This window comes from Macrobrachium rosenbergii, chromosome 50 (assembly GCF_040412425.1).
Source record: "Macrobrachium rosenbergii isolate ZJJX-2024 chromosome 50, ASM4041242v1, whole genome shotgun sequence".
NCBI lineage: Eukaryota > Metazoa > Arthropoda > Malacostraca > Decapoda > Palaemonidae > Macrobrachium > Macrobrachium rosenbergii.
The window spans coordinates 6906285-6933600 of record NC_089790.1 but is presented as its reverse complement, the minus strand read 5'-3'; the positions used below and the strand labels follow the sequence as shown (position 1 = coordinate 6933600).

The window sequence follows — 27316 nt, the reverse complement described above, 5'->3', positions numbered from 1 at the left end:
GAACTACTCTTGTTACCTACAAAAATTTACTCTAAAACTTAAGGGTCCTACAATATCATACACTGTGCCAGACAAAACATCCACTGAGAAGGATTAAGGTCACACTTCTTATCACCATCTGAAACCACCAAATAAAAGCACTCTGGCTTTCATAGGACTGGCCTATGAAGGATGAAAATCAGAACCAAAACATCCTCTAAGCTTTCCCATTTTCTCTTCTCATTTTACCATTTTCCTTCAAACTAAATAAATTAACATCTGATGACTCAGCTATACGAATGTCATTGTAGACCTCAGCCCTAGCTGGCCCGAAAGGTTTTTTCTTTTTATGTAATTTATTTAATTACACCTTTTTAAAAACCTTATAACCTAGCTAATTAAAAATGACAGAGATTCTGACAAAATTTGTTTCAAAATTTATCATTGTCAATCACATTTTGAACATTAGCACAACACAAAGTTTTTAATACACTGTATGGACTCTATAACATAAAATGACCACATATTTCTAAACTTTCTTTTTTTTACCATCTCCTTCATATAATGATCACCTCTTGGCTTAACTGTCTGTACCATCTCCATATAATGATCACCTATTGGCTTATCTGTTTGTATCAGCCTGTTATAAAGGAAGGGGGAGGGGTTTACAATATTAAACCTAGCAACTCCCAAGAATTAAATAATCCTAGAGTCATCTACGATTGCTTTCCTCAAGGGAACGGCTCACCAACCCCGCAAGTGAAGCCACTGACCTTGGAGTTAGTGAAAGGCAAGTGCTGCACTTGCTTCCTACTCTTTTTGCCATTTTTACAATTATTTAGGAAACCTAACCAGATTTCTTGTAATTTAACCACATCTCATCAAAATTCTATATGGCCCTCTCTAAAATTGGATTGTACCTCTCTGTCCCACCTCACTCAACCTGGCAACCATGGATTCAGTCTCTTCTCAACAGTCTAATCTCACTAGTGTCATCCCTGCTTTGACCAGCAATCTTACTTCCCATGTCTTGTCTCTATCTACCTAGATATTGTAGATCTTATTCCTCTTGGTTTTGGTTCCTAAAAAATATATCTGTATTTCTGGAGTTAGGGCAAGACTCAACCCTCAGTATTTAAGATTTCCCTTACTATAAATTTGTGGAACAGGTTACCATGGAGTTTCATGAAGTTCAAGAAAGGTTGTGATACTGCAACAATGACATGACCCTTTGCCTTTTTTCTTTCTAGCTTCTTGACTGCCATCTATCATTACATATACACATTTCAAGTATAACTGTTATATTAAATCTCTCTTCTCTTCGCAATTTGGAAAACTTGACTTGCAAAACAACAGCACTTTTGACTGTGCAGTTCGGCAACTTGTATCATCTTACGGCAAGCTTTACAATTCTTTCTCTTTCAACTGACCCTTGTACTTTCTTTGTGGTAAATCATATCCAATTCTCTTCAAGTCTGGCTAGAAAAGGTTAATATTGACACATTCCTTCAGCCTTCACATTAAAATAAAACAACAAAACCCAGTGTAAGCTAAGTGCCTACAGTATGGGGGTGATCAAAATAACACACAAAACAGACAATATACAGGACATTTTACACCTCGCGTACAAATTTCACCACATCGTTACTATACCCAGTTACTTATATATGATAATAAATTTCACTGTATCTAAATGTAACTGCATTTGAACATGCATCAATGCTGGTAACTCTTACACTGATGTAACTCAGAGTAGCAAAATGCTAACATAATACAACTCCACTAAAGTACCTAATAAGCACTACACTGACTTCTGCAAGACAGAATGATGGAATTAATGAAAGTAATAAAAAAAGTTGGGCAACATAAAAGTGCAAAGAGAATCTTCCTCCTGGAAGTGGAATGCTCGCTTAGCCCAGTCCACAATTCGATCTAAGTAAGAATTCAGTACCTGAATTAACAGTGCCTATCAAGCATCGAGTAAAATAAAGAGTTCTGTCTCTTGTATAGACAATAGGTTGTCTAAATTAAAGATCCACAAAAACCTGAAATAAACAGGTTATTTCACTGCCAATACTATATATAAACAACCATTGGTAAAAAAAAAAAAAAAAAAAAAAAAACTTTAAATAGTGTTCATATAATTTTAACGTAAGCACACCAAAAATTGTAGAATATAAACAAGAACAAAACAGAAATTTGCTTTGTCCTTAATAGGGCACCTTCCAGTCTTGCTACTGCTGAATCTCGAGGAGATTTGGCTGAAGATACCATAATTGTAAAGTTTCCAAATACTGTTGTAACAAATTTTTCATACAATAACTTCTCCTTTTCTCGAGATATTTTCTAAAATCAAAATATTTTAGATGAACAGTGACAGTTATCCTACAGAAATACGAAAACAAGGCTTCAACACCAAAATTTCACTAACAATTATATTTCAGGAAACCTCACATCATCATTACATATCCTTTCAAAACCTTATGACTACTTACCCGGTTTTATTAACTTTCTTTCAAAAAATTAGTTATCTGACAAAAGTGTAAGACCCACCATTACATGACTGTTCATTTTCTAGATGAAAAAATAAATAACTTCCCATGAACAGGAGCCAGTGTTAGAATAAGACATTAATTCTAGAAAATCTATAATTCTACATTTGTTCTCTTATTTACAAGAAACCAGAATTTTCACATAAAGTCTGCTACGTCATTCTCTCAATATATATAATAGTATTCTATCCATTTACACTCACTTTTAGCCTCTCTCAGACAAAGAAAAATATGGGAGTTTTTACACCTTAAACAATACTACTTCTCTTTAGTACAAACTTATAAGATAGCAGGTTTTGCTACCAGACTATTTAGACAATCTAGGCTGTACAAATATGGCAGGGTTATATAGACTCCCACATGTTTCATCGTAAAAGATTTCATGATTGCCCTCCGACAGTCCTCCGTCTTTCCCCACCCCCACCCCCCAAAAACCCTATTCCCTCAATCCCAGTACTCCTGTATTAATTCTATTCACAAAAGAATATTTTACATCGTCTAAAACTTGTACTGCACAAAGAGGGGGAAATTACTTTAAGATTTACTCATGGTGTGTGTGATGTACTGTACTGCATGATGACCACTTGGCCAACATTTAGTGAATCAACTAATTATTAACATTTAAATATGGCTATTCTATCTGTAACATTCATTTTCTTCAGGTTACACAAACATATGCAAAATCAATAATTAATCAACAATCATGAAAATTAAGTTGCACACTTTTTAGGTAAAAATAAAATAACTAAAAATCATAATAATGCCAACATGTAAGCAGTTTTGAGAGAGAAATGCAATATAAGAAAGAAATCCTGTTCAAGATAATGAGTTGCTACAAGTCTCATTAGTAGCAGTATGCAACAGTTGCCTCAAATGCAACTAATAAAATCCCATCAGGTACATGACACTAGTCTGGTAGTGTGACACATTTTACCTAGGTACAGTTGCTCACCGGAAAAATCACAATTTCGTATCGCTGTGTACAGATGCGATGCACATTGTCAATTTTCAGCTGACTGTCCATTACTAAACCATGGCAACTTTGCAACAAGTTGCCATGCCACTTGCAAACAGGCACAACTTAATTCACACTAACTGGGTTCATCAGGGATATAACTGTGAATCCTTCAACTTGTGACAGTTAACCTTAAACTCTGGAGGAAACCACATTTTATCTATTGTGTTTTCCTTCACAAGGTGGAGTTTAGCATTTACGCTTACCAAGTTGTATTCAGGTTAACACTACCTAACTTCAACCCACCTGCTACGAACCTGTTTGACTTGCACTAATGGACCACCACTTTGCTTGTGGATGAAGAACTGACAACTTGAGGATCACTACCTCTATGGCTGAAACTTCTGACTAAATCATATTAGTACAGTTACTCATCTTCATATGGGGGTCCATCTTCATCCATCCTAGGTCGCTTGCTTAGAGGTTCATCTTGTGCGGCAGCCATTACTACACCCTCTGCCTCCACTATTTCTTCCACATACTCAGTGGAATTAGGTGCAGTGGTCACAGTTCCAACCATTACTGCAGTACCTGTACTACTACTACTGGTTTTAACAACACTATTTCCACTGCCACCTGTCATATGTCCTGCAGTAGATGCTGTACTGACACGTTTAACCTCACCATTCACTGTCACATAACCACCACTGAAAAATATAAAATTCATTAATAACAAGATCCTTACAAACCTGAAAGTGCTGCTAAAGCATGTTATAAAATCAGCTGAAGAAAGCAGCTACTATAGTGAATGTGTAGCACATTCATAAAAATGTTACTCCTATTGATACAAACTGATAACTTATAACTACTATTATGATTATCATAAATTAGCTTTAGGAGACCAGAGACATTTCTAGACTCCCACAGTTTCCCCTAAAGATTTGTTTTTCAATGACATTTGCAACCCAACTTGGAAAGACAGAATGGTGGAAGACCATTATCTTTTCTGGTGCAAGACCATTATCTTTTCTCATCTTAATTCTGTTCTAGAGTATAACAGTTCCATCTCTTTCTTTGATGATACCCATACTTTTTACTATGATATAAGTCAATATGTATTTCAACTTCTACAATTTTGTATGACTTCTTTCTTTGCTTCGTAAACACTATGTTAAGACACTTCAATCCTTGGCTTTGGTAAAATCCGATACACCAAGAGCTGAGATAAAGTCAGGATCAATCATACAAACTTTTATGACCAAAATACGGGGGATTCTGCATGACACTGAAAACTGAAAACACAGGATCATAAGAACTCAAATTGCAAGCAAGAGAACAGACGATTACTTCCCACACAGGTATTCATTTGTTCAGTTACATGGAATTTATATAAAACTGGGAATTAATTGTCAGCACTTGTTACCACTACCGCATTTAGCCAACGGATTAACTTTAATAATCCACCAAAATGTGCAGATGGAACCCCCTTCTGGATAACTTAAATGAGAAAGCAGTGCACCTAGACAAAATGGACACTGCACGGAATGCTATCAACCATGGGCCAAACAAGACACAGTAAAGTAACCTCCTGTGTAGAAATTAAGTGGTAACAATATTATGCAATCTGATCTGAGGTTACATAAGCTTTATGGATGCTCACTAAAGTTTTGCTTGCATAAAACTTACACTTAACCCTTTGGTCACTGTTTCATCATCTAATCAAAACTATCATGTAAAATTTTAATTCAAGACCTGTTACCAGCAGAAGAAAAAAATTACTTCAAATTTCAAATGAAAACATTGAAATGTGACAACAAAAATAGGTTATGTGGATTTCTTAGTATACATAATGAATAAATGTAGTATCTGGAATATAAGCCACAATCATCAATACTTTCATAATTATTTTGAAGATCAGGTAATTCTCAAAAAAGTAATTTCAGAAATTATTAAAGTTTTATAACACGTTTTCTGTTCATACAGATCCATTAATCAATACATATATTTCCATAGTGCAGAAATCCTAGTCTGAGCAGACTAATATTAGTCAAGATTCTGAAGACTACCACTATGCATGATACTAAGTCCTGCCTACTGATGCCACCTCCATTTCTTCTTCAAGCTTACGGGGTTGGAAGGACACTCCCTAATAAACAAACTTGTTATAAAAACCTTGTTTCATGCACCCCATTAACAATATATGCCTGAGCTGATAAGTAAAAGTTGAAAGGTCCATTCCAGGCTAAATTTAAAAGCGAAAAGAGAAGGAAACTGCACTAACACTCATGGGCTATTACCCTTGCTTTTGGAATTTCCGACTTGGAAGATTCTGGTTTGGGACCCTGATATAACATGCTGATGCCAGTAAGAGAATGTGTTCTTAAAAATGCTCTTCCTCCTCTAACACATACTTGGCAAAAGGCAAGAAAAATGGCAGAGGGGAGGGGAGAGCAACTGAAGTACGGTTGATAGAATAAATCACTGTCCCAATTGAGCCCTTCAGGAGTCCAAAGCCAGGAGGAACATGATTTGTGGCAGTCAAAAGGTCTCCATTGCCCAGTTTCAGAGATGAGTGGTCAAAACCTTGTTGGCTCAATCTACAAGCAAGATGTTCTGTAACCTTTAATGGCCGATACACATACTAATGCTGAAGGTCAGCAAGGAGCTCTACTATCAACGGAATAGTGGCACTAAACGAATCGTGTGTCTATTTGTCACACCAACTGGTAAAGTAAAGTAAGTATACCTTAGTTTTACCAGACCACTGAGCTGATTAACCGCTCTCCTAGGGCTGGCCCGAAGGATTAGACTTTATTTTACATGGCTAAGAACCAATTGGTTACGTGAACCTGGCCCACTTCCATAGGTAAAGGTTGAATACAGCAACTCTGGTCTAGTGATGGCTTCACTGGTGATCTCTAAAGATTAAGGAATAGTCTCCAAAGATAAAGATGCAGACTCCAGCATATTAAAGTACATATATTAGTGCAGCTGTTTGAGGAACTGCTTCCAAAATAGCTCACTGACGGCATTTTCATGTCAGAGCAACATCTGTGAATCATTCCTGCAAGAACCAGAGAGGAGCGATCATAACCATACTCATACAAACACTCAACATTAATACACGATTCACTGTATCGTCCCAAAGGGGGGAAGGGTATAAACTCCCAGCTCATTCAATTCAAGCACCACTGGGAGAAACTGGGCAGAACAATACTATGAGGGATGCTTGTTCAGGCTTGTGATAAAAGATTAGCCAAGGATATGGCCCCGCAGCCTAGAAAAAACAATGTCTGGTGGCCAATCCAATGGATGAATCTTCAAGTCTTGCTCAGGGGATCTGGGACTATGGTTTGGAGCCCCTGGAATAAACATCAGGAATATTTCCTAATTGTGCTCTTCCAGTAAATCGATGTGCTGCTACTTCCCTTACAGAAACCAGTCTCTAGAAGCTTAGAGGTTCAGGAGATGCACCAACCATGTCAAGGTACTCGTCAACATCATATCTAGCACTGGTGAAACAGTAAACTTGGAAGTCTTTTCTTCTCAAACACACACGAGGTATTCCCTTGACGTCAAGCAGATTGGCATATGGAAGTACCAAGCACAAGTCCAAGGAGATCACAAGCCCCATCAACTGACAGATTTCATCATTAACTCATCTCGATCTGGAAGGTCATCTAATGAACAACTTGGTTATTGGGCTGGGATCTGGTGTCTGCCAATATCCAAATCAACGGGGCAAGAGCTGAACAGACCCCTAGCAACATTGACCTCTTCCTCTTATTAGAAGGGAAGGAAGGACATCGGAGGACAAGCAAGGGGAAGAGGAGACAATGAGGCACTGCACTAATTTTTTCTTATAAACTTCCAATATGGAACTTGACAGTTTGGAAGGTAGCAAATGACAAGAGCAACTTGATACATCACTATGACATGAGATTTTTGCCTCTCCAATTATCTCTCAAGACCATCTGCCATCAAACTCCCTGCACACATCACAGCACCTGAAGGAAGAGTACTAAAACAATCCTGGACATAAGCACAAGTCCTGGAATAACTGTGGCTGTGGTTTCTAGGGAAAGTATGCATAGCATGTTCAATAGAATCGGTGCAGGTGTCTATCTGATGGTGTGTGTGGACTTCCACCTTCAGCCCTCATGGAGAAAAAAAAAAAAAGTGTTGACAATCACCTGTTTCAAGTAGTGAGACATCTTCCAACCTGTGCATGGACTGCCCTGGGCAGTATGCAGGGCCCAGAGTAGGTGCTGTGAGTGGCTCCAACAAAGGAAGAGCCATTGGCTCACAAGGCCAATCAGCTGCTAGGAGGGTAGTGGAATTCTGCTCTGTGCACAACCTCCTAGGGGAAGAGCTGATCAGTGACCACAGCTGAGACTGGATGAATAACATCACTTTCTGGTGGGGCTGATTCAAGAGGGGAAAACCTATAGTGTCAGCACTCCTGAGCAACAGAGGGTTAAACAACTATCAGCAAGCTAACATATGGGTGACAATAAAAGCATACAGAGGCTTCAAGGAAGCCTACGGTGGAAGTTGGGCTAACACACCAGGCTTGGATGGGATATTGAGTGGGGGATGGGGGGGGGGAAAGAAAGAGGGTGTCAATGGGTAGAATGGAGCACAGGGACCTAAGTTTTGTGGTGCTTGATTAACACACTCCAATAAGACCAGGATTATATGATTATAGAAATAAGGCATATATGGCTAATGGGATTCATGAATCATATAAATTTACAAAATAAAATTTATTATTTGGATACTTACCTACTGTTAAAGCTAGCTTACATCTCCTCCCCGATAGAGATATAGGTAAACTTTAACAGTAGGTAAGGTTCATCCCAAATAAAACAAACTATATCGTTGGCTATGATGTTCATGATTGTTGCTACAACACAAAATAAAAACAGTCGACCCTGGTTTCATGGGTGATGTGTACCACTAACCCCCACGAATACCTAAAATCTGTGAATATTTAAAACCCCTCTAAATATGCTTATATCTGAACATTTTATTAGTTTTACCACAAAAAGTGCATTCAGTCACGAAAATACATTAACTTGTGAATAATCCTCTATGAAAAATACAGCAAATGGAAAATTTTCCACAAATGTGTATATATATTCCATAGAGAAATCCGCAAACAGGTGAGTCTGCGAATCCGGAACCACAAACAGGCGGGGGTCAACTGTACGCTCAAGTACCTTCATTGCTATCGAATATTTTAATGATCTCTATTCAATTTGACATACTTTCAGAAGACGGAAACAATTTGCGGCACATTCATTAAATTAATATTGTGTCATCACAGTTGCTTTCCTGTGACTTCAAAATAACAAAATGGGAAGGGACTTGTTGTTCCCTTGACTACTACAGTGTTTCAAAGTTCCTTGAAATCTTGTAAAAAAAAAATTAAAGAACACACATATAAAACAGAAGTAGTAGTTTTAATACATAAAAAGCATAATTTTCAGTTAAATTTTCCAAAAAATCAATCTCTAGAATGGGTAACCGAGCCGTAAGTTTTGTAGTAAACTATTCAAATATTGCACAATAAACATTTTTCATATACTGTATAAGGAATTTTTTTATCCTTTTATTTACTCTGATTATGAAAGCCATATGGAAAAGGTGTATACATATTACTAAACATTACTAAAGTAGACCTAAGCTGAATTAATACAACAAGAAATATTATGCATTCAATAAGACTGCTCAAATCCTACATGCTTCGGACAATCTATAAACAGCAAATTTGAAAAGAGCTATTGATCATTCAGTATTTTATCATATTCTATCCTACAGTATTTCAGACAACAGCACTTAATTCCTAGTCAAATTTGTAAGGATGACTGAGGAACAATTGAACAGAAATATTTAATATACTAGTTAAATTATCAAATGAAATCTTAATACTCACCCATATTTGGTAAGATGAGTGGGCAATATAACCTGAGTGTGGGTGAAGGTGCTCGGGTCAGCAGAAGTTTGAACAATAACTTGGCCTTGTGTAAATGAAGCACCATCTGGAGCATGGCCACTACTAGTGAGCTGGATTTGCTTGACTTCCCCAGTCTTCCCAGTTACTGTCCCACTTGGTCCTCCAGCAGTAGCTATCAAGTACTTCCCTGAGAAAATGTAAATTATGATTAGGATAACAATATAAAAAATTAGTTTAAAAATTACTTTCTCCTTACACACAAAGCATTCATCAAGTAAACTTGAAAAAAAAATTCATCACACTTCACAAAAAGACCCACAACTCACTGCAATTAAACCGATACTCATCAACCCTCATCTAGGTGGAAGATGAGAATGTTACAAAGCAATATTTATATGTAGTAAAAATGGTTTGGATTTAAGAAGGTACTTCATCCAAACTCTACCTTCTCCATGACAGTTCTTGCATGCTGGTCTTTACAGGGGTAGACCCAGATCCGACTAGTGATGGTTATCTGTCAGTAGGGGGTGGATCTCACTTGGCACAGTAAACTGTCCTTGTTTAAGAAAACAAGTTTGACTTCTCTACGTTGACCTGCAGTCCTAAGGACTAACATGATGCTAGAAAAACTTTTAACTGCCTAACCAACTCCTCCTTGAAGGCTGCCAAGACTAAAGAATTGTATAAATAATCCCGAGTTCAGCCAGATGACCCCAGGAGCTACAGCTGATACTGTCCTGGTAAAGAGCGTGGGACAATGCAAAAAGTAAATAAAGGTCCCAAAAGTGTAACACACTACCTTGCTATACAAAGCATTGGAACCACTCAAGCTTAAAGACAGATAAATGGGGACACTTAATTACATGGCTCTCAGTTCTGGTGGCTAGAGAAAAGAAATCCCCCATTGAAAAAAACTCCAAACAAACTACACAGTCTCCATCTATAAGGGAGCTACCTTAAGAAGCTTATTGAATTGGCAGAGATCTATAATCAGACTCCACCAAAGTCCATTCTTTTGCTCATGTCATGGATCTTCTCTGAATTGCATAGGTAGGCCCCAAAGGCGATGTGTCAAGTCAGAAGTAAATGTCCCACATCAACGAAAAGAAGCATATACCCTTTATGGATAATTTCAAAGACCAAGGGTTCTGTCCTCCATGGCTTCCCAAGCTCAAAAATACTTTTGAAGGCAGGCTATAATTGGAACAGAGACAACCTGCACATCATCATCAAGAAAGGTATACATTCCTAAAAATACTGCAAACCCAGTTTGGGATTTCTGTGAAGGAAATGTCATCCTGAAGTAAGCTCAGATCCTCAGCTAGTTCCACATCAGTCTTCAACTAACAAAATGCTAACTCTATGAGAGTTGAACCTAATTCTCCTAATGGTCAGAGGAGTGCCAAGCATGCCCCAAGGTTTTTAAGTCCAGAGGGCTTAGCAAGGGAGTCTAGAAAGAGGCCATATTCATCAATGACCAAGCTACGCATAAGGTGGAGAAGGAGATCTAAAAAGGCAGAAAAGTACCAGTGGAGTAAAACACTCGAGAAGAAATGATAAAAAGGAGCTGAACTCTAGGTCACAAGCAGCCAGAAGATTCACGGGGGCACAGAATGGTTGTCTTCCCCTCCTCTGGGCTTCTAGCACTTACAATTCTATTGTCTTCTGCAACAAGTCACTCATCATCCTACCTTGACTGCATCAAGGATCAGTGCTGAACCCTTCTTATTCAATCTGTATTGGATGCAATGGCTGAGAATGTAAGGAAAAGCCCCATTGGTTTATGTTCCACACTAACATTTTTATTGCAGAAAACCAGAGGAGCAAAGAAAAAGTTAGATAGGTGCAGATATGCATTTGAGAGTACAGAGATACAAAGAGTCAAACAATGACTGACTATAGGGCAAATGGGATGACCAGCAAGCCACGATTAAGCTGGAAGATCTCATCTTGATAACAGGTAACAGCGAGTAATAAGGAAATAAAGTTGACCATTAAATTAAAATTAAATGAATACCTAGACAGAGGTATCAGGCATACTCTAAGAAAAGAGTTCATACTAGACTGCAGGTAAAAAGGTTGGAGTAAGGAACACAAGTTGTATGGGCTAGAAGCAATGATACTAATGAACACAGAAAAATATAAGTCAGACATGGTAAAAATGAGGATGTTCATATATATGTGAGTGGAGTGATGAGAAGACAGGATAAGAAATGAATACATAAGGGGACCAGCAAGTCACTGACGTGCCAAAGAAGGCTCGAGAGTCAGGGCAACTGATGTGGAGGGAGATGATGAGCCACACGTTGCAGGAGATAATGAAAATTAAGTGGTAGTAACAAGGTCTAAAAGATGGAGGGACTGCATTCAAGACATGAAAAACAAAGGAGAAAACGAAGGGAGGACACAAGATAGAAACACCTCGAAAAAGTTCATTAAAACAGCAACCCCAGCTGGTGTAAGCCAAGATGATCACCCAATTGTAGAGACCTTGGACATGTGCTGAAGATCTTTTAAAGGAATCTTCTTTTCAGCTTAATCCCAAACTCCTACACAAATGGCACCTCAAACAAGAATCCTTATCTATGGAGGACATGAAAGACCTTCTACAACTCAGAAGTATGCTGTGGTACTGAATTCACAATTAACTATACTGCACAGTGGCCCACCCACAAGGGGAAATGATTAAAACTACAAAAGTGGGTAAGACTGTGTCACAGCATCAATGAAATTCACAATTTTAAATTTAGATTAATATCACAAAAAGGGCCAAAAACTTTACTTCATAATCACTTTACAATGCAAAGTTGCAAATCAAAAGTAAGCTACTGTGAAACTGGCAAAAAATCAACTATAACAAGCTATTTATAAATAATCAGTTTGTAATGAACAAACCTAATCAATTCTCAAATCTTATGTTGCAGATCATTCAAGAAAAAAGGTTCCTGATGGTCAAACCCAACACATTAATTATTAAAGCAATATAACAAACTTACCTTGTAAGGCAGACATGAGCTGTTGAGAGTTTTGAACACTAACACCACTCGAGGCTATCAATGTAGCCCCTGTTAAAAGAAAAAAAGAAATCAGCATTTTAACTCATATTGCTGAAAAGCTAGTATTAGTTACAGGGATAACTACACAACCAAAGTTACATTGTGAAAATGTGCAAGATAGATGCAAAGGGTAAAATTACAGGAATCACTCTGCTTTACCAAATGAAGTCATCAACAAATCAAAATTTTACAAATTAAAATTTCCATACTTCAATCTAAAAGTTCATACAAATTGACACATCTTATTTTTGACAGAATTCCATTCTACAGGAAAATTCACTCAGATTTTGGTATAAAAGCATGGTTCTAACCCTTAAACTGTTTATCATAAGATGCATGTTTTCATGTAGGAAGTATTACATAACACACTTGATCCTTCAGTAAAGAATGCTACTATCTCTCCTGACTGAATCCTTTACATTTGCTCTGCCACATTCCTCATTCTTTTGCGCATCGAGACAAGTGGGATGAGTGTTTGGAACAAGGGCAAAGCGCTCCCTATGGCTAATGGTTTTGTACTGCACATGTTTATATAAAAAAAATTCACTTGCTTATTAAATCCCTATTAATCATGAGACCCAAATCGCCATGTTAGTGAGAGGATGAGTTTCACTGTCTGTGACAAGCAGCAGGAAGGATGCCATAGTATACAAATGGGAACCTAACCCAAGGGTACTAAGCCTGACCTCAAGGTTCTATGAAAGAAAAGAGCAATCTATGGTTTCTGGTGACCAGATGAGTACAACTATTTTCAGAGTATCACACATTCTCCTTGTCTGAGACAAGAAAACTCGTCCTCTCACCAAAACTGTAACTTGGGCATCTCATGATTACTGGGGATGTAGTGAGCAGGCAATTTTCTATATAAAAAAAAAAAGTTTTGCAATACAAAATCATTAACTATATGAGTACTATAATTCTTCCAAGCACTCATCTTGCTTGTCTAATGTTTTTAAATCAAGGAATCACTCCTTAAGTTTCCAACCTTGGCTGCATTTTGTCAAGCCAGAGAAGCTAAAAGCCTTCAGTTTAATGCCAGTTATTTTTATTTATTTTTCAAATTTACAACCCTTCAAATTACAAAGCCCATCAAACCACACATAACAGCTGACACTAACCTGTATGTTGTTGGGGTGGAGAAGGTGGAGCACTTGTTGTGTTAATATCATACTGTGCAGCTGTATTAAGAGGGTTTAACGGAGATGCTGTTGCTGAATCCACGTATTCTGGTACAGGGGACCCTTCGCGTGATAAAGATTCAGGTGTTACCAGCCCACTCACACCAATGTGAGATGGAGATGCAGGGGCAGATCTGCTATTAGACGAAATAAAAAAATATTTAACATTAGAAAAAAGATTTGCCTATAATGAAAATCCAAACCAGAATTATTACCCAAAAATTTATTACATATGGTAGACAAATCACAAAACTAAACAGTGAGAGGTAAGGAAAGCCAACCTATAGGTTTGATATCTGAACCTAGTACTTCCATATTTTCAGTGATATTAAGACTTTTCCTAATTAATTCTGGCTCAAATGACATTAGTTTTGTTGTAATAACAATCAAACTTTCTAATTACATGATATTTCCAATGGGGTTTTGAGGACAAGAAAAAACTCATTTTGGTTTGCTGAGTAAACATGACATACCAACTTCCATTAAACAACAATGATAAACCACTACCTAATGAACAGGAAGTATTCTATTAAACATCCACTCTAATAAAATACATAAAGTGTTAAGCACATTTTTACCTATGAAAAACTAATGTCATGCAGTTCATGAAACAAATGCCAAATAACTAACCTATTAGAGAGATGTGTAAATGGAGTCTTGAAAATTGGAACACCACGTTGTCTCCGCCTCTTGAAGGCTTGGTCCACTAGTTTACTTTCTGAAGCTGGGTCAATTTTCCAGAAGCTGCCTTTACCAGGCTCCTCTTGGGATCGAGGAACTTTTACAAAATACCGATTTAAAGAAAGGTTGTGACGAATAGAATTCTGAAAATAGGAAAAAATAAAACTTATTTATATTAGGGTCAATGCATACTGAGAACCTTATGTCAAGTACCTACAAAAACTGATATGTATAATCATATGGTATGTAGCGGAAGGTCACTACAACTCTCAAGGCTACAGGAAAATTTTGCTCAAGGCAAAATTATACAGTACTTACCTGCCATCCTTTATCAGCCGTACGATAATATGGATAGTGTTTAGTGATATAGGAGTAGATGCCACTCAAGGTTAATTGCTTGTCAGGAGCTGAACTGATTGCCTGCACAATCAACTGGGCATAAGAGTACGGAGGCTTTGAATCATCCTGAAAGACAAAATTAAAACAATCAGAAATCTTTTCTGAGATATCATATCACAAATATCATAAAACTTTCAATCCAGCATGCAATAAATTAAGTAATTTCAGTAATATTTTATTCCACTATAAACAAAAAACATTTTCAAATAATTTCAAAAATCAATTTTCACGTTTCTTCCTCAAATTTGAAAGTCTTGAAGGCCATGTACCAAATCAACATTATTCAATTAACCCCAATAATTTCATCCACTCACAACAACTTAATAGCATTCAAGATTTAGAGGTCCATTTCTCATGGCAAGACCTATGCATAGTGCATTCGCTCCCCCATTCTTCTGTGAGACTCAACTAAGTACAGGTTCCTCAGGTACCCAAGAATTATGCCATTTGTGCTTTTTCACAGTCATGCCATCATTTTCATTACTCACTCCATTAAATAAAATAAAAAAAAGTTTCACATACAAGTGTCTTACGTAACTTTACACTTCATTTGTCTTCAGCAGCAAGTTCTAAACCTGCCTCTTTCAGAATTGCTAAAAACATTTACTTTTTACCATTCTAAACCTGGTTTTCTTCAGAATTTCATTCCTCCAACCTAACCTGTGACTTGGTCTTATGTAAATGATGGTTTTTTTTATTTTTGTTTTAAATTCAAACAATGTTCCATCATGCAACCTCACTGATTATTCACAACAGCCTATATTAAACCACATATCACAATTTTTTTCTGCACAGAACCCAGGAAATGTACGCTAAATTTTCTAATATTTCCTTAAGCATTATTACTGATAAACTATAACTGAAAACCATTAACTCCATGCAAAACTCCCTAAGACTTTGGAAAGCTACAAAATTGAATTCTCATCACCTTTGCACCTGGTGGACTATGAGCTTGGTCTGGAGGATGCGGGGATGTGAAATATCCGTCATCTGGTATGGATGCTTGAATTCCATTATGGTGGTAGGGCTGACTGACAGATAAACCAAGTTCATCATTTGTGGTAGATACCGTAACTGGAATTGCAAATAGGAATTTTAGGTATAAAAAGAATCAACTTTAAAAAAAACATACACATGTAAATAATAAATAACATATATACAGTACATAGAAAGTTGTTCAAAATTTGTTCCCTTTTGCCATCTGCAGCAAAACACTTGTATATGCAAATGCTCTCGTTAGTACAAATTAAGATTGAACAATAGGAATCCTGGTATGTGAAAATAAGGTGTAAAATTTTAATAGAATAGCAGGTTGGTGTAAAAAAGGAAAATTTTAAATTAAGCTGGCCAAAATTAGTGCTTTTTGGATCCAACATTCATCCAACCTCAGATCTCTAACCATATTACTGTAATCCATCAAGGCAGATCAAATTAATATTTCGGGGCATAATTTATAAAGGTTTAGCTGCAATTTGACATCAAATTATGTATAACTAATCCTTTAAACAATGTCTTGAAATATCAGCCAAGACATCCTGAGCTGATATTTCAAGAAATATTTCAGGATATAATTCAGAGGTTCAATTACATCCTCAATAATTGTGGATGTTTAGTTACATTTTACACCAAAATTACATTGGGCAATTTGGCACTTATGCCTCGCCACAAGTCAGAATCAGATTTACACGGAATCATCTGTTCTAAACTGCATTTTAGTATTTTACACTCGCTGGTTTTCAGAATGACCCCAATTTTGGCACACACATCTTTAATTGCCCAGAAGTGACATTCTACAATGTTAATACTGTATACAAGTACAAAAGTAAACTATTGTATTTCTTGGCTATCTTACCTGTGTTAGCAATTTCTCCTTTATCCTCCATGGCAGCGTACGCTGCTTGTACAAGGTTCTCAGCATTAACCACTTTCTTGATGCCTCCCAACCCACCATGTCCACCACGTGGTGAGGTCGGGCAGCTGTTGGCAGCACTGGCAGAGAAACAAAAGATAGCAGATAATACTGGCATTGAAAGATATTAAAAACAGAAAAATAGAAAATACAAAAAAAAAAAAAAAAAAGTTTAAAATTTAATTTTTACTTTTTAAAAATATCTCACCTGCAAAATCCTTATTCATAACAGAAACTGTTCAGTAGCCTATAGATGTAACAAATTACTCTACATTACACCATTATCAGTACAGTATCTCTAATTACAACCACCAAATTACCTTATTGTCCCCGTAGGGGAGGGGAACGGCGAACCAAAGTTATTATCTTGATCAGGAATGTTGATTTTCAGGGGCTGCATCTTGCGTTTAGGAGGCGAAGGTACTCTTGCTGGTGGAGGGTCCAAATCATCCACCAGCGACTGAAACTGAATTTTTATGTTTGTGCTCGGAAAACGCAAAGTACATCTGGGGAAAAAATAAAACACTTCAGTGAGAAAATTTTTGTCAAGACTAGTCACAGTCCTTAAAATACTCAAAAATTTCCTTGATTTCTTGATTGGGATATAACTCAACGGTAATCACCAAACTCATTCTTAAAATTGTACCTACTTCAAAATAAAGCAGCTAGCTAACGTGGGATCACAACTGGGAAACTATTCTTTCCCCACACACACACACACACATTGCTCAGTTCATCACATATTGCTCTGCTTATACAGCACAACTGTTCAGCAGTCGATCAGTACTCAACCCTTTATCATTAGCTTTATCTGCAGCTACTTGGTACAGGTTCCACAAGTGTTAAAGCTGAAACGATCATTAACAAACACTCCCAATAGTTACTTCCCCACCCCTTGAAGAGTGGGGATGAGGCAGCGAATGTTTTGGTTGGTCACTCTTCTCTTAATCTCTTGAGAGAGAGGGAGGGAGGATCACAATGAAAAGAGGGTAATTACCTAACAAAATTGATTTTATCATAAAAATCATTATTTTTAAGGTGAAACGTACCCTCTATCATTAGCTGACTCCAACACTGTGTGCTGGTGGAGGGTAAGAGACTTCCCTATGACCAAATTATCAGATATTAGAAATATCCTTATCGCTGCTTACCTGAAGCACATGATCCCATGGCAAATTCTTACCAGATGAGGATCTTCATCAGGTGAGGTCCACTATTGCAAGGAGGTGGAAAGTGGACACTGAATATAGCCATTGGATGAGATTGTGCAGTGCAAAATAAAACTTGGGGCATGGGACTCAGCCTGAAACAAAGAGTTTGACATTGATACGTCTTTCCCCACCAAAGACAGAGAGTAGGCAATTACTGAAAGTTGGTGAATGGGGACACAAGATATGCATCATTCATATGCCCGGTAAACATCCGAGTTCTTCCTCCATGGCGGTTAAAGACCGTGGAGGTTGACAACATGGAAAAAGAAGGAAAACATAAGGTCAGAAGTTAAGCTTGTACATATCTAGGACTGTCTTCCAACCTTCCATTGCCTGGCACTAGGAATAGCCTGTGTAAAAAACCCAGAAAAGTAGCTGGTACTTCCTCTAATGATGCCTTCTCTAATGGAGAAAAGACCTGTCTCTTCTCTAGGTTGCTCTGTATGAATGAATGGTTAAAAGCTGGTAGAAGAGGCAGTGAATTCCTGAAAGGAATGCAATAACCTTCCAAAAAAAAACTTTCTTTACCAGGGCGTCTACAAGTGTTCCCACACTTGAGAAAAAAGGCCCAATCTGGACCCACCAGCACATGAGGGCTCAATGAGCTAGTCAGACTTAGGAATCTTGAAAGATAGTGGAGGAAATGCACATTCCCTTTAGGCAGATGAAAACTGGATCCTTCCTGCCAAAAGGACACTTCTTCCCTCCTGAGCCCGGAAGGAAGACGGGAAAGAGGTAGAATTGCCCAAAGTGCCCTATAGTAAGAGGAAGAGAGGAGACTTCCTTGAGTGGCTTAGAAATACAAGTCAAATCTGTTCAGTGCCAACTTAGCAAACCTAAAGGACCTTGATTCCTGTATTATATACTGGTTCCTCAAAGAAAACAGGAAATTTGCTAGCACAAACCTTAAACCTTAATCACCCTCTGAACAGCTGATGTTACTACCTGTTCTTCTTCAGCATCAAGAGTCAAATTCACAAGCTGCCGGCTCATAAAGTGAAATCCTTGGGATGCTGAGGTGGTGGCAGTAGAATCCACTGCTCCCTGAGAAGCAAGGAGTTCAACTCCTCTAAAAAGGAAGCAAAAAACCTGTTTCATACCATAGGAATGGTCGGCTCCATTTTGTGCCATGGCGCCTGGTACCAAACAATCATCTGCACAGGAATCAAAGCTTTCCTGACTATTCACATCATCCTGCCCTGACACCGAGGTAGTAGGAAGCAAAACGAAAATCCCAGGGCTGACCTCAAAAACCTTGGCTGAGGGGAAGATATTCCAGTCTGTTCTGCTACTGAGACAGCAGCAATCAAAGAAGGATCTGCATGACTCAGTACCAATCATAGAAGGATCTGCATGACTAACAGGTGAATGCGCTGAACCTCGGCGTTGAAAAGGTGACCGAGAGTGCCTAAGAGAGACTCAAGAATGCCTAAAAGAGGCTTGAAAATACTTGAATCCTGGCTCAGAGACTAGCAAGCTGCCGAGGCGTCCATGATCTAGAACACAGTAGAAGAAAATGCCTAGAATGCTCAGGAGTAGCCCAAGGCAAGAGAGAAGGGGCAGAGACTGGAAGCATGACATCTGAGAAGAGCAAGAACTACAGTAGAAGCTCCTACTTCGAGAATCAAGAGACACTAGCACTGTCTTACGAGGCAGGCATCAAAAGTCGAAGAGAACACCTGAGAAAGGAAGGAGAATGTGTAGAACAAATTTGTTCACGCACCCGATCACAGCTGCTTGCATCTAACGTTAGGGAAGCGAGGTGTCAGGCGAGCGCCTGCAGTAGTGTTTGTCCAATGGCAGGCAAGCACCTACTGGCAACAAAGCTTCCGATGCAAGGTGAGCACCTGATTCCTGGCAAACACCTGCTTCCCAGAGAAAGCAATATGTCAGGCGAACACCTCTGAGAGAAAACCAAATCTTCTTGCAAAGGAAGACTACAGGAAGTACCCAGATAGGGATCGCTAGGAATATGTGGCCTCCACCAAGGCCTATGGAATACAAAATCGGAAACTGAGTGACCGCACTTTAAGCTAACCTGGCATATCTAACTCCTGCCTGGTTCCTAAGCGCTCACTCCACAAATAGTGTGGCAGGTGCACTACACTTTTCGTGTTACATGCAGAGTTACAGAACTTGAAACAAGTTTACTTTGAAGCTTCTATAGCAACAGCTGCAGGCGCAATGGCAGCACTCACACAGGATCGCAATCAGTTATCTGGCTCGGGGGAATCACTAGAATAACCAAGGGACATTGGGGTCAAACACAAGAACTAGACCTATTTTAACTGTCCTTAATATGACTGTGATCTAACTCTGTCCATGGAGGACTGAAAGCAAAGGCAGGAGACAAGAGGGCACAGTCCTTGAACATCTTGGGATGTCTGTCCTCGTCTGGAAACTCCAGGACTACCAGGTCTGTTGGCAGGGGATACCGAGGGGAGAAACAAGGCTGCATCCACAGAGCGGCCAAAGGAACAAGGGGGGACAGTCCCTGCCAATGCACTTGACACATTCAAAGCAAAAGACAAATAGTTGAAAAAAATTCAATAACAGATTTAACAAATTGCATTAAATCCAACCTACTACCGTGAGCTGCCATTTGGGTGTGCAGTATAAGGATCTATATCTACTAGAGAAGAAACTATAGAATTATCTCTATCTTCTTGACCAGGTGTAATTCTACAGAAAACCTACATTAAAGATTTCCATCTTTTTCCTTAAATTGGGCAATTTATCATCTTTATTTCTCCCAAACACCAATTCTTGCAATGATCAAGAAGGTTGTTAGAAATGTAAACCACCTCTCGATGATCCATGCAAGTTCATGTGTATGTACGTCAATTACTCAATCTGGTCTTGCAACACTTACCTTACAAAATCTAACAGATTTTGATAGGGAAGATAGAGAAGAATCCATATTGCCAATTACAAACCCAATTCATATGATCCAACTGTTAACCACGAAAACAGAAACAAATTTTGGAGCACTCGTTGTTGACAAGAGAAGAATGAACAACCAAAATATCTGCTGTCTCACCCCCATCCTTTTGGGGGGTAATAACTATTGGGAGCGTTCGTTAAAGATCTTTTCAATTTTAATACTTGTTGAACCTGCGCCAAGTAGCCGCAAATAAAGTTAATGATAGAGGGTAATTTTAACCTCAAAAATAAAAATTCAGCATTGGATGGTAATATCCATGGTTGTTAACAGAGGCAACATGAATTACCTTTAATGACTTCCCGAAATATCAAGCTAGGAAAACCTACTGCAGCATGAAGAAATTACCTCCATGCAGGGAAAATGTAACAAAGCAATATGAATATGTTTTCTGCAAATTAGAAAAATATAACAAAAATGTAACTTAAAAAAACCTAATGAAGCATGACACGTCACATTTTTATAACTAAGTTGGGAAGAAAAGGCAGAAAAAAATTCAAACTATGAAAGTTACATTAGACCTGTTCAACCATTCAACTGTATTCTATCCCAGGCATGCACAGAGTACTAAAAAATCTTTCGACATGGAAAGCCTACAAATGAATCCTTCTCCTGAAATGGAAAATATTTATGTGGTTATCAACATGAACCCAAAAAATTAAAATTGGCCATGGCACCAAAATGCTGCAAAAATTAAAGCTGATCTGTAATACATTTGATGTTCCAAACATTTGTGTTCTGTGCTCACCAGTTTACTGGCAATCTGAATGTGGTACAGTTTGCAGTTGGTGTAACTTCTTGTATTCACCTATTGTATAGTACTGTACATAGGTGGGAGGTTGAACTTGTAAGACACTGGTCTGGTTAAACTTTCCGATACAGAAATAAAACAGGACCTTTAGTACACCATGAGTGACACACAGGAGCAGCTGAACACAAATACATGTGTTCTTTACTGTGCTAAACACTAGCACTTGAAAAAGACAAGGAAGGAAGCCATTAATACTGAATCTGTTATTGAAACCATCCCCAGTTCCACCATAACACGTATTGCAACTCTGAACCTGGTGAACCGAACTTGAACAAAAACTAAATCTTCCCGCCTTCATGGAACCTGACATTCAAGAGAAAGTGGTAAAGTCCAATTCCTTTAACAGATGAGTGGAGCAGAACTGGAACTTCAGAGTAACTGCTTTGATATCAAGCTTGTACAACCACACCAGCTGCTACTGAAGGTACAGTATATCCAAATAGAAGTAAGTTTGTATTCAAAAAGGAACAATTCGGTAATTATTTCTTCGATTATCATAAACTGTATAAAATCCTTCTTTCATGATACAGTGCTACCCCACTTTTTTGCGCTTCACTTAGTCGCGGATTTTTGTGGAACATATCTTTCATGTTTCCGCAGGAACCTGCACCAATCTGCGAATTTTTCAATGGGCCATATCTCTAAAATTATCACTAATTTGCTTTTTCTCATATTATATTTGGCAGTGAACTGTTAAAATATGCATTTATGTGCATTTTGGTTTAAGGGGTGCATGGCGTTTGGCAGTTATAAGCAGTTAAGCATTTTTAGAGGGGATTCTGCATTTCCACGGTGGGTTCTGGAACCTATCCCCACAAAAAAGTGACATAGCACTGCATAAACATTTTGGCCACTTTTGTTTTTTATGTGACTTGAAACTTTTTGTAATGATTCCACAAACATGGGGAAATCTTGACCGAAAAAAGGATTGCCAAACATTTCTCACTGGCTATTGGAATTGCTGCTGTAGTACCTCCTACGCCATAACTGACAAATACAGAGGTACAGTACAGTACTGCAAAAACAAAACTTTTGGCTTTCACCTCTTTAGAGGGAATGCCACAGAAGGGTTCTTGAAACAAGATAAAAACCAAAAATTAAAATGACTAAGTAATTATGGGCAGCTTGTAAAATAATACAAAAAGATTATCTGATTCAGACATTTGATCAGAAGCATTAAAGCTGTGAGCCACAAAATGAAACATGCGAGTCTCCAGTCTAGTTTTATATAACGGAAGCTACCTTTCATCATAACTATATGACCAGCCTACTAGAGCCAATGATTTAAGAGTAGCCTTAGGGCCCTCTCCCTAACCATCCAACAATAACATGGGAATAGACTGGAAAGAAAATCTTATCCCTGGCTGGAGAATAAGGCAGCAAATTGTGTACCAGTATGTCATAATAAAAACAAAATGCAACTAATATAGAGGTAAGTAAACAAACACTACAACGTATTCGGCTACACCAAATCAGTACCACGGTAATGATACATGAATACTGAACTTGTAATTACTATCGGCAATGGCAGTCAAGAGTTCCTGTAGATTTTATTAATTTTTTCTTCAATGTAATAATCTTCAGAAATTATTAATAAAAAGATTTATGATCAATTGGTGTTCTACACTTAGCTTATTCATGTTTTACACTTACTCTTACCCTGCTTACACTGTCAGGCCATAATTAGTCATTTGCTTTTAACATGCTTAGTAAGTGCACCTTACAGATGTACTGTTTGGCAACTTGTGACTTCACTGCACACTTGTGCATATGTAGTGTTGCATAATTTTTACCACAACATTCTCTCCATTCAATGCATAATATTGCTTGTGCATCATGAATTGGCATGTTTCCATAGATTTACTCTTTAGTTAGTGACTGGAAGCTAAGAAACTATATGGCATATCCATTGCCATAAAATTAGTTTGAAAATACAAATGCATTCATTCTAACACTCATGACATTCGGTTTTTCACAATGTTTTTGATGATTCTGACATATTCTCAGTTCAGTCATAAATGCCTGATTAACCCATTACAACCCCCCCACATTTAACGAAACAGAATCTCAATGTGAAGCCATACCTTGGTTATGGCTTGTCGTCAAAACACCACACATAAGCAAAGAAGACAAAAATTGTTTTAACTTGGGTTTTCAGATGAGGGTCTAAACTACTCTACTCTCAGATGAAAAACTTTAGTTTTTAATTTTAGGAATTAAGATATTTCAAAGGAGAGAAATTTTTCAGGGCAGCTTCCCAGTACAATACTACTGTATTTAAATACGACAGATATAAGATCCTATACAAAATTAGTATTATTATTCAGTAGACGAAACCCATTCATATGGAACAAGCCCACAAGGGACATTCACTTGAAATTCAAGTTTCCAAAGAATATGGTGTTCATTAGGAAGATGTAAGAGAACACATCTTGGAGTTCAACTGCTGTCACTTCTTTTATGCTACACTATTGTCATAAGTATAACTTCGTCTTGTCCAACCTCATCTATAAAGTCCTTGCATGGACATGAACAATGCGACAAAAAAATGGTATTATAAAATTACAAACAAACACAACTCAGACTGTGATCTACATTCCACATGAACATCACAGAACATGCTCTTTGGTTAAAAGCTGATTGCATAGTCTCAATAAAAATTCATGAAAATATCTATAAAAATCTTATCACTAGCCAAAAATTACACATTCTGACTATAACCCCATTTGTCGACCTTACTACATTACTGGTCACAGTCAGCAATCCCGTAAGTGAAAGTGAACCATGCCAGGTCTGGCCAGTTCAGTGACTTCACTTCTACTGACCACTGAACAATTGTAATTCTACACAAATGCCACAACTTCTCTGATCTCCTAATACAAGGATTGCTATATGCGTTTGATTTTTCTTTTGAAAAGGTACAGGTAAATCGTTGGTAAAAGTGCTGAGGAGCTAAACAAGTTATTTCCACAGTCTGAGTTTTGCCAAAAGGCAGATCACAAACATATTTCACAAGGGATGCAGCCTAACCTAACCTATTCTATGGTGCTTTGCCATGACCTGGTCGCAAAGGCCCCTGAACCCATTAACAAGTCACCTGTATACCTGAAAATCATGTGCACAACTATTCTGTCGTACATTATTACCAAATTGACTTCATTCAATTCCACTTTCAATGCATAACAAAATGTTAACCTGGTGCCTTAAAACAGCAAAACAGAATTCACACTGATACTTGAATGATTTAGGTTTCCTGTCAAAAATCTTTTGTGAACAGATACAAAACATTCACAGACATCCTCAACTGCTGACGCAAGTACTAAATATTTGTACTGAAATAAAATGATGTCCATATCTAACTGTTATGCCCCATAATGCCAAGACCAAATTGTTTAGATTTCTAAAGAATATACTCATCCGGCAAAAGTTGAACTGCAGTAATCGAGGCAACGTTTGGTAATTCTCAGGGAGAGCTTAGCAATGATTTATTTTTTATGAAAGAAATTTTTGGATTGAACAATACAGAAATGGGTGTACAGTATGATGCAGTACTGGTTAGATAACTTGACAAATTCTCCAATATATGAGAAATTTACTGCCTTTATGTTTTTATGCTAAAATGCTCCGCAGGACATCACGTATAGCACCACCTGGGAGTCAAGGGATGTGATTGGCTAACAGATCTCAGAGAAAACCCAAGCCTATCAAATCTGGTTTTAGTTGCACTCGTTTCAAGAAACCAAAAATATTTTCCCCAAGTGAACATGACAAAAAAGATAAGAATTTGTGTTACGTATTTCTTTGGAAAACAGCTTTGAACATGTGATTCTTACATTGTTTTAATGTCCTTCAATATGAAAATAATTTTGGTATTAAATATAAAAAGAAAAATTCCTAATGAAAAAATAGAGCAAAAACAATTTTCTTTTATTTGAGACCAGTTTCTGTCTCATGACTACAGGGGTATATCACAAGCCTACCTCCCGGGTATAATGGGTTTCATCACCACATATTATTGTCTGGGCAATTGTTACCAAGATTGTTTAATCGAGGTAATTGCTTATAACGGTACACAAGTATCAAGCACCTTGATCATCTAGCCTGTGATTTAGATATTTCTATGTACAGCTTACTTGCTGCCATATACGATTAAAATTTGTTTGGTAAAACTGAAGACTAAAACCATGGCCTGGTTCCCACCGGTTGCCAACCAGGATATTTACTGCCTTCTGTTTATGTTTTCATTTGTCTTTTTTCAATTAAGATATTTACTGTCTTTTGTTCATTTCTAAATTCATCCCCAAGGGCCTGGTACTAAACACGGTGCCTATACAGCACATAAAATGGTAGTTACTGAACCAGTGGGGCGCGACAGTAGTCTTCAGTTCCACAATTTCTTTTCATGAATGGGCTACTCAAAAGTAGACTACTCAAAATACTACCTAGGGCATTAGCCCAGGCAGGACTAGCCTATTTTCCTGATAGGCATTTTCGATTGTCTTTTTTATCTGGATGACTCAAGGGAAAATATTGGACGATTAGGGGACTCCCCTAACCATTTGCTGACTAAGCACTGCCTATCCTAACATCAACCAATAAACCTGATTAAAAAATATGCCCAGAGCTCGGAAATAAGCTATAACACCCCAGTAATTGAACCCAAAAAATTAATTTTGACGTTATGCTCGTCTGCCCCGACTTCGCATCAACCTAGAAATCATCAAAGCCAGAACGACACACTTCGTCAGGTCACTTCGACTGGCCTAATACACCCGAGCCTGCGTTGACAGGAACCAAATCCCTCGACGCGATTTACCACGAAATCCATTGCTTTGCCGTCGCTATTTCTGTTCCAAACGTACAAGCATCCACTCAAGCACTCAACTCGAGGCCCTGGACCAACAAGCGACAGTGGCATGGTGGTGAAAAGGGCAGGCTCGCTCACACACTTCTCTCGAGCGAACGAGGGGGGGAAAGCTCGACTTACTGTCTTGGCAGCTGGAGAGGTGGGGCGCCCTTGCGCTGGAAGACCCCATCTACGAACACGCCGTTCTTGCCATTGCAAATCATGTAAAAATGCGGAGTTTCGAAGTAGATCTCAATATGTCGGCGAGAAACGAAGGAATTGTGGCCCATGTTGACGTCGACGTCGCCCTTGCTGGAGTTGCGCCCGATCACCACCCGACTCTGGCGAACCATGTATTCGAATTCTTTGCCTTCCAACCTTGCAATGGGCGTTCCCTTGCGGTCGGGCGACCAGGGCACGCGGTGGGGCGACGTCGGGGCACTCTTCTGAAGGGCTAGCAGGGCCCAAGCATGCTGGTCGGGCCCCTTGACAGGAGCAGACATCGTGTGAAACCTAGGAGCCGGTGAAGATGGCGACACCGCTACACACACATAAGGGAGCCGCGTGCGCAACACCACAACATACCACTAGAGCACAGACACTCAATTACCCACAATGCACCGTCGCACTACCACACCGACAAAACAACATCGATCAGCGACGTTCACTTTTGTTTACATTCCAATGTTTGTAAACAAATACCCACATGGGTTCATATACATGAAAGATGTCCTCTTTATTAATTGAGTTCAATTCAGAGTCGTATAACGACGACCGAGCGCGAAACAGATCCATGAAAAGCTGCAGAACTAAACGCGAACTAAAACTTTATTACAACT

The 27316-nt window shown here is 38.3% G+C and overlaps 1 protein-coding gene across 2 annotated transcripts; it reads right to left on the bottom strand.

Moving 5' to 3' along the window:
• Positions 1-230: 230 nt before the first annotated feature.
• FoxK (forkhead box K) lies at positions 231-27105 on the bottom strand. 2 transcript variants are annotated; one of them, XM_067093566.1, is made up of 10 exons: positions 26619-27105; positions 16989-17174; positions 16612-16748; positions 15688-15833; positions 14679-14825; positions 14310-14503; positions 13620-13813; positions 12442-12510; positions 9425-9632; positions 231-4193 (listed from the first exon to the last, which is right to left on the bottom strand). In XM_067093566.1, exons 1-10 carry the CDS (start codon positions 26978-26980, stop codon positions 3914-3916), a joined length of 1923 nt encoding a protein of 640 aa, XP_066949667.1. In that variant the 5' UTR covers positions 26981-27105; the 3' UTR covers positions 231-3913. The 2 variants fall into 2 exon arrangements, with proteins under 2 accessions (XP_066949667.1, XP_066949666.1); XM_067093565.1 differs by having other exon boundaries at positions 515-4193; positions 13620-13816; positions 26619-27104.
• Between the last annotated feature and the right edge of the window lie 211 nt (positions 27106-27316).

Coding starts and splice junctions, on each gene's coding strand:
- FoxK (XM_067093565.1), bottom strand. CDS start 26,980: ATGTCTGCTCCTGTCAAGGGGCCCGACCAGCATGCTTGGGCCCTGCTA. Junction 16,749..16,988: donor TCCCCTACGGGGACAATAAG/GTAATTTGGTGG, acceptor TTTCTCTGCCAG/TGCTGCCAACAGCTGCCCGA. Junction 9,633..12,441: donor GCTCATGTCTGCCTTACAAG/GTAAGTTTGTTA, acceptor ACATTTTCTCAG/GGAAGTACTTGATAGCTACT.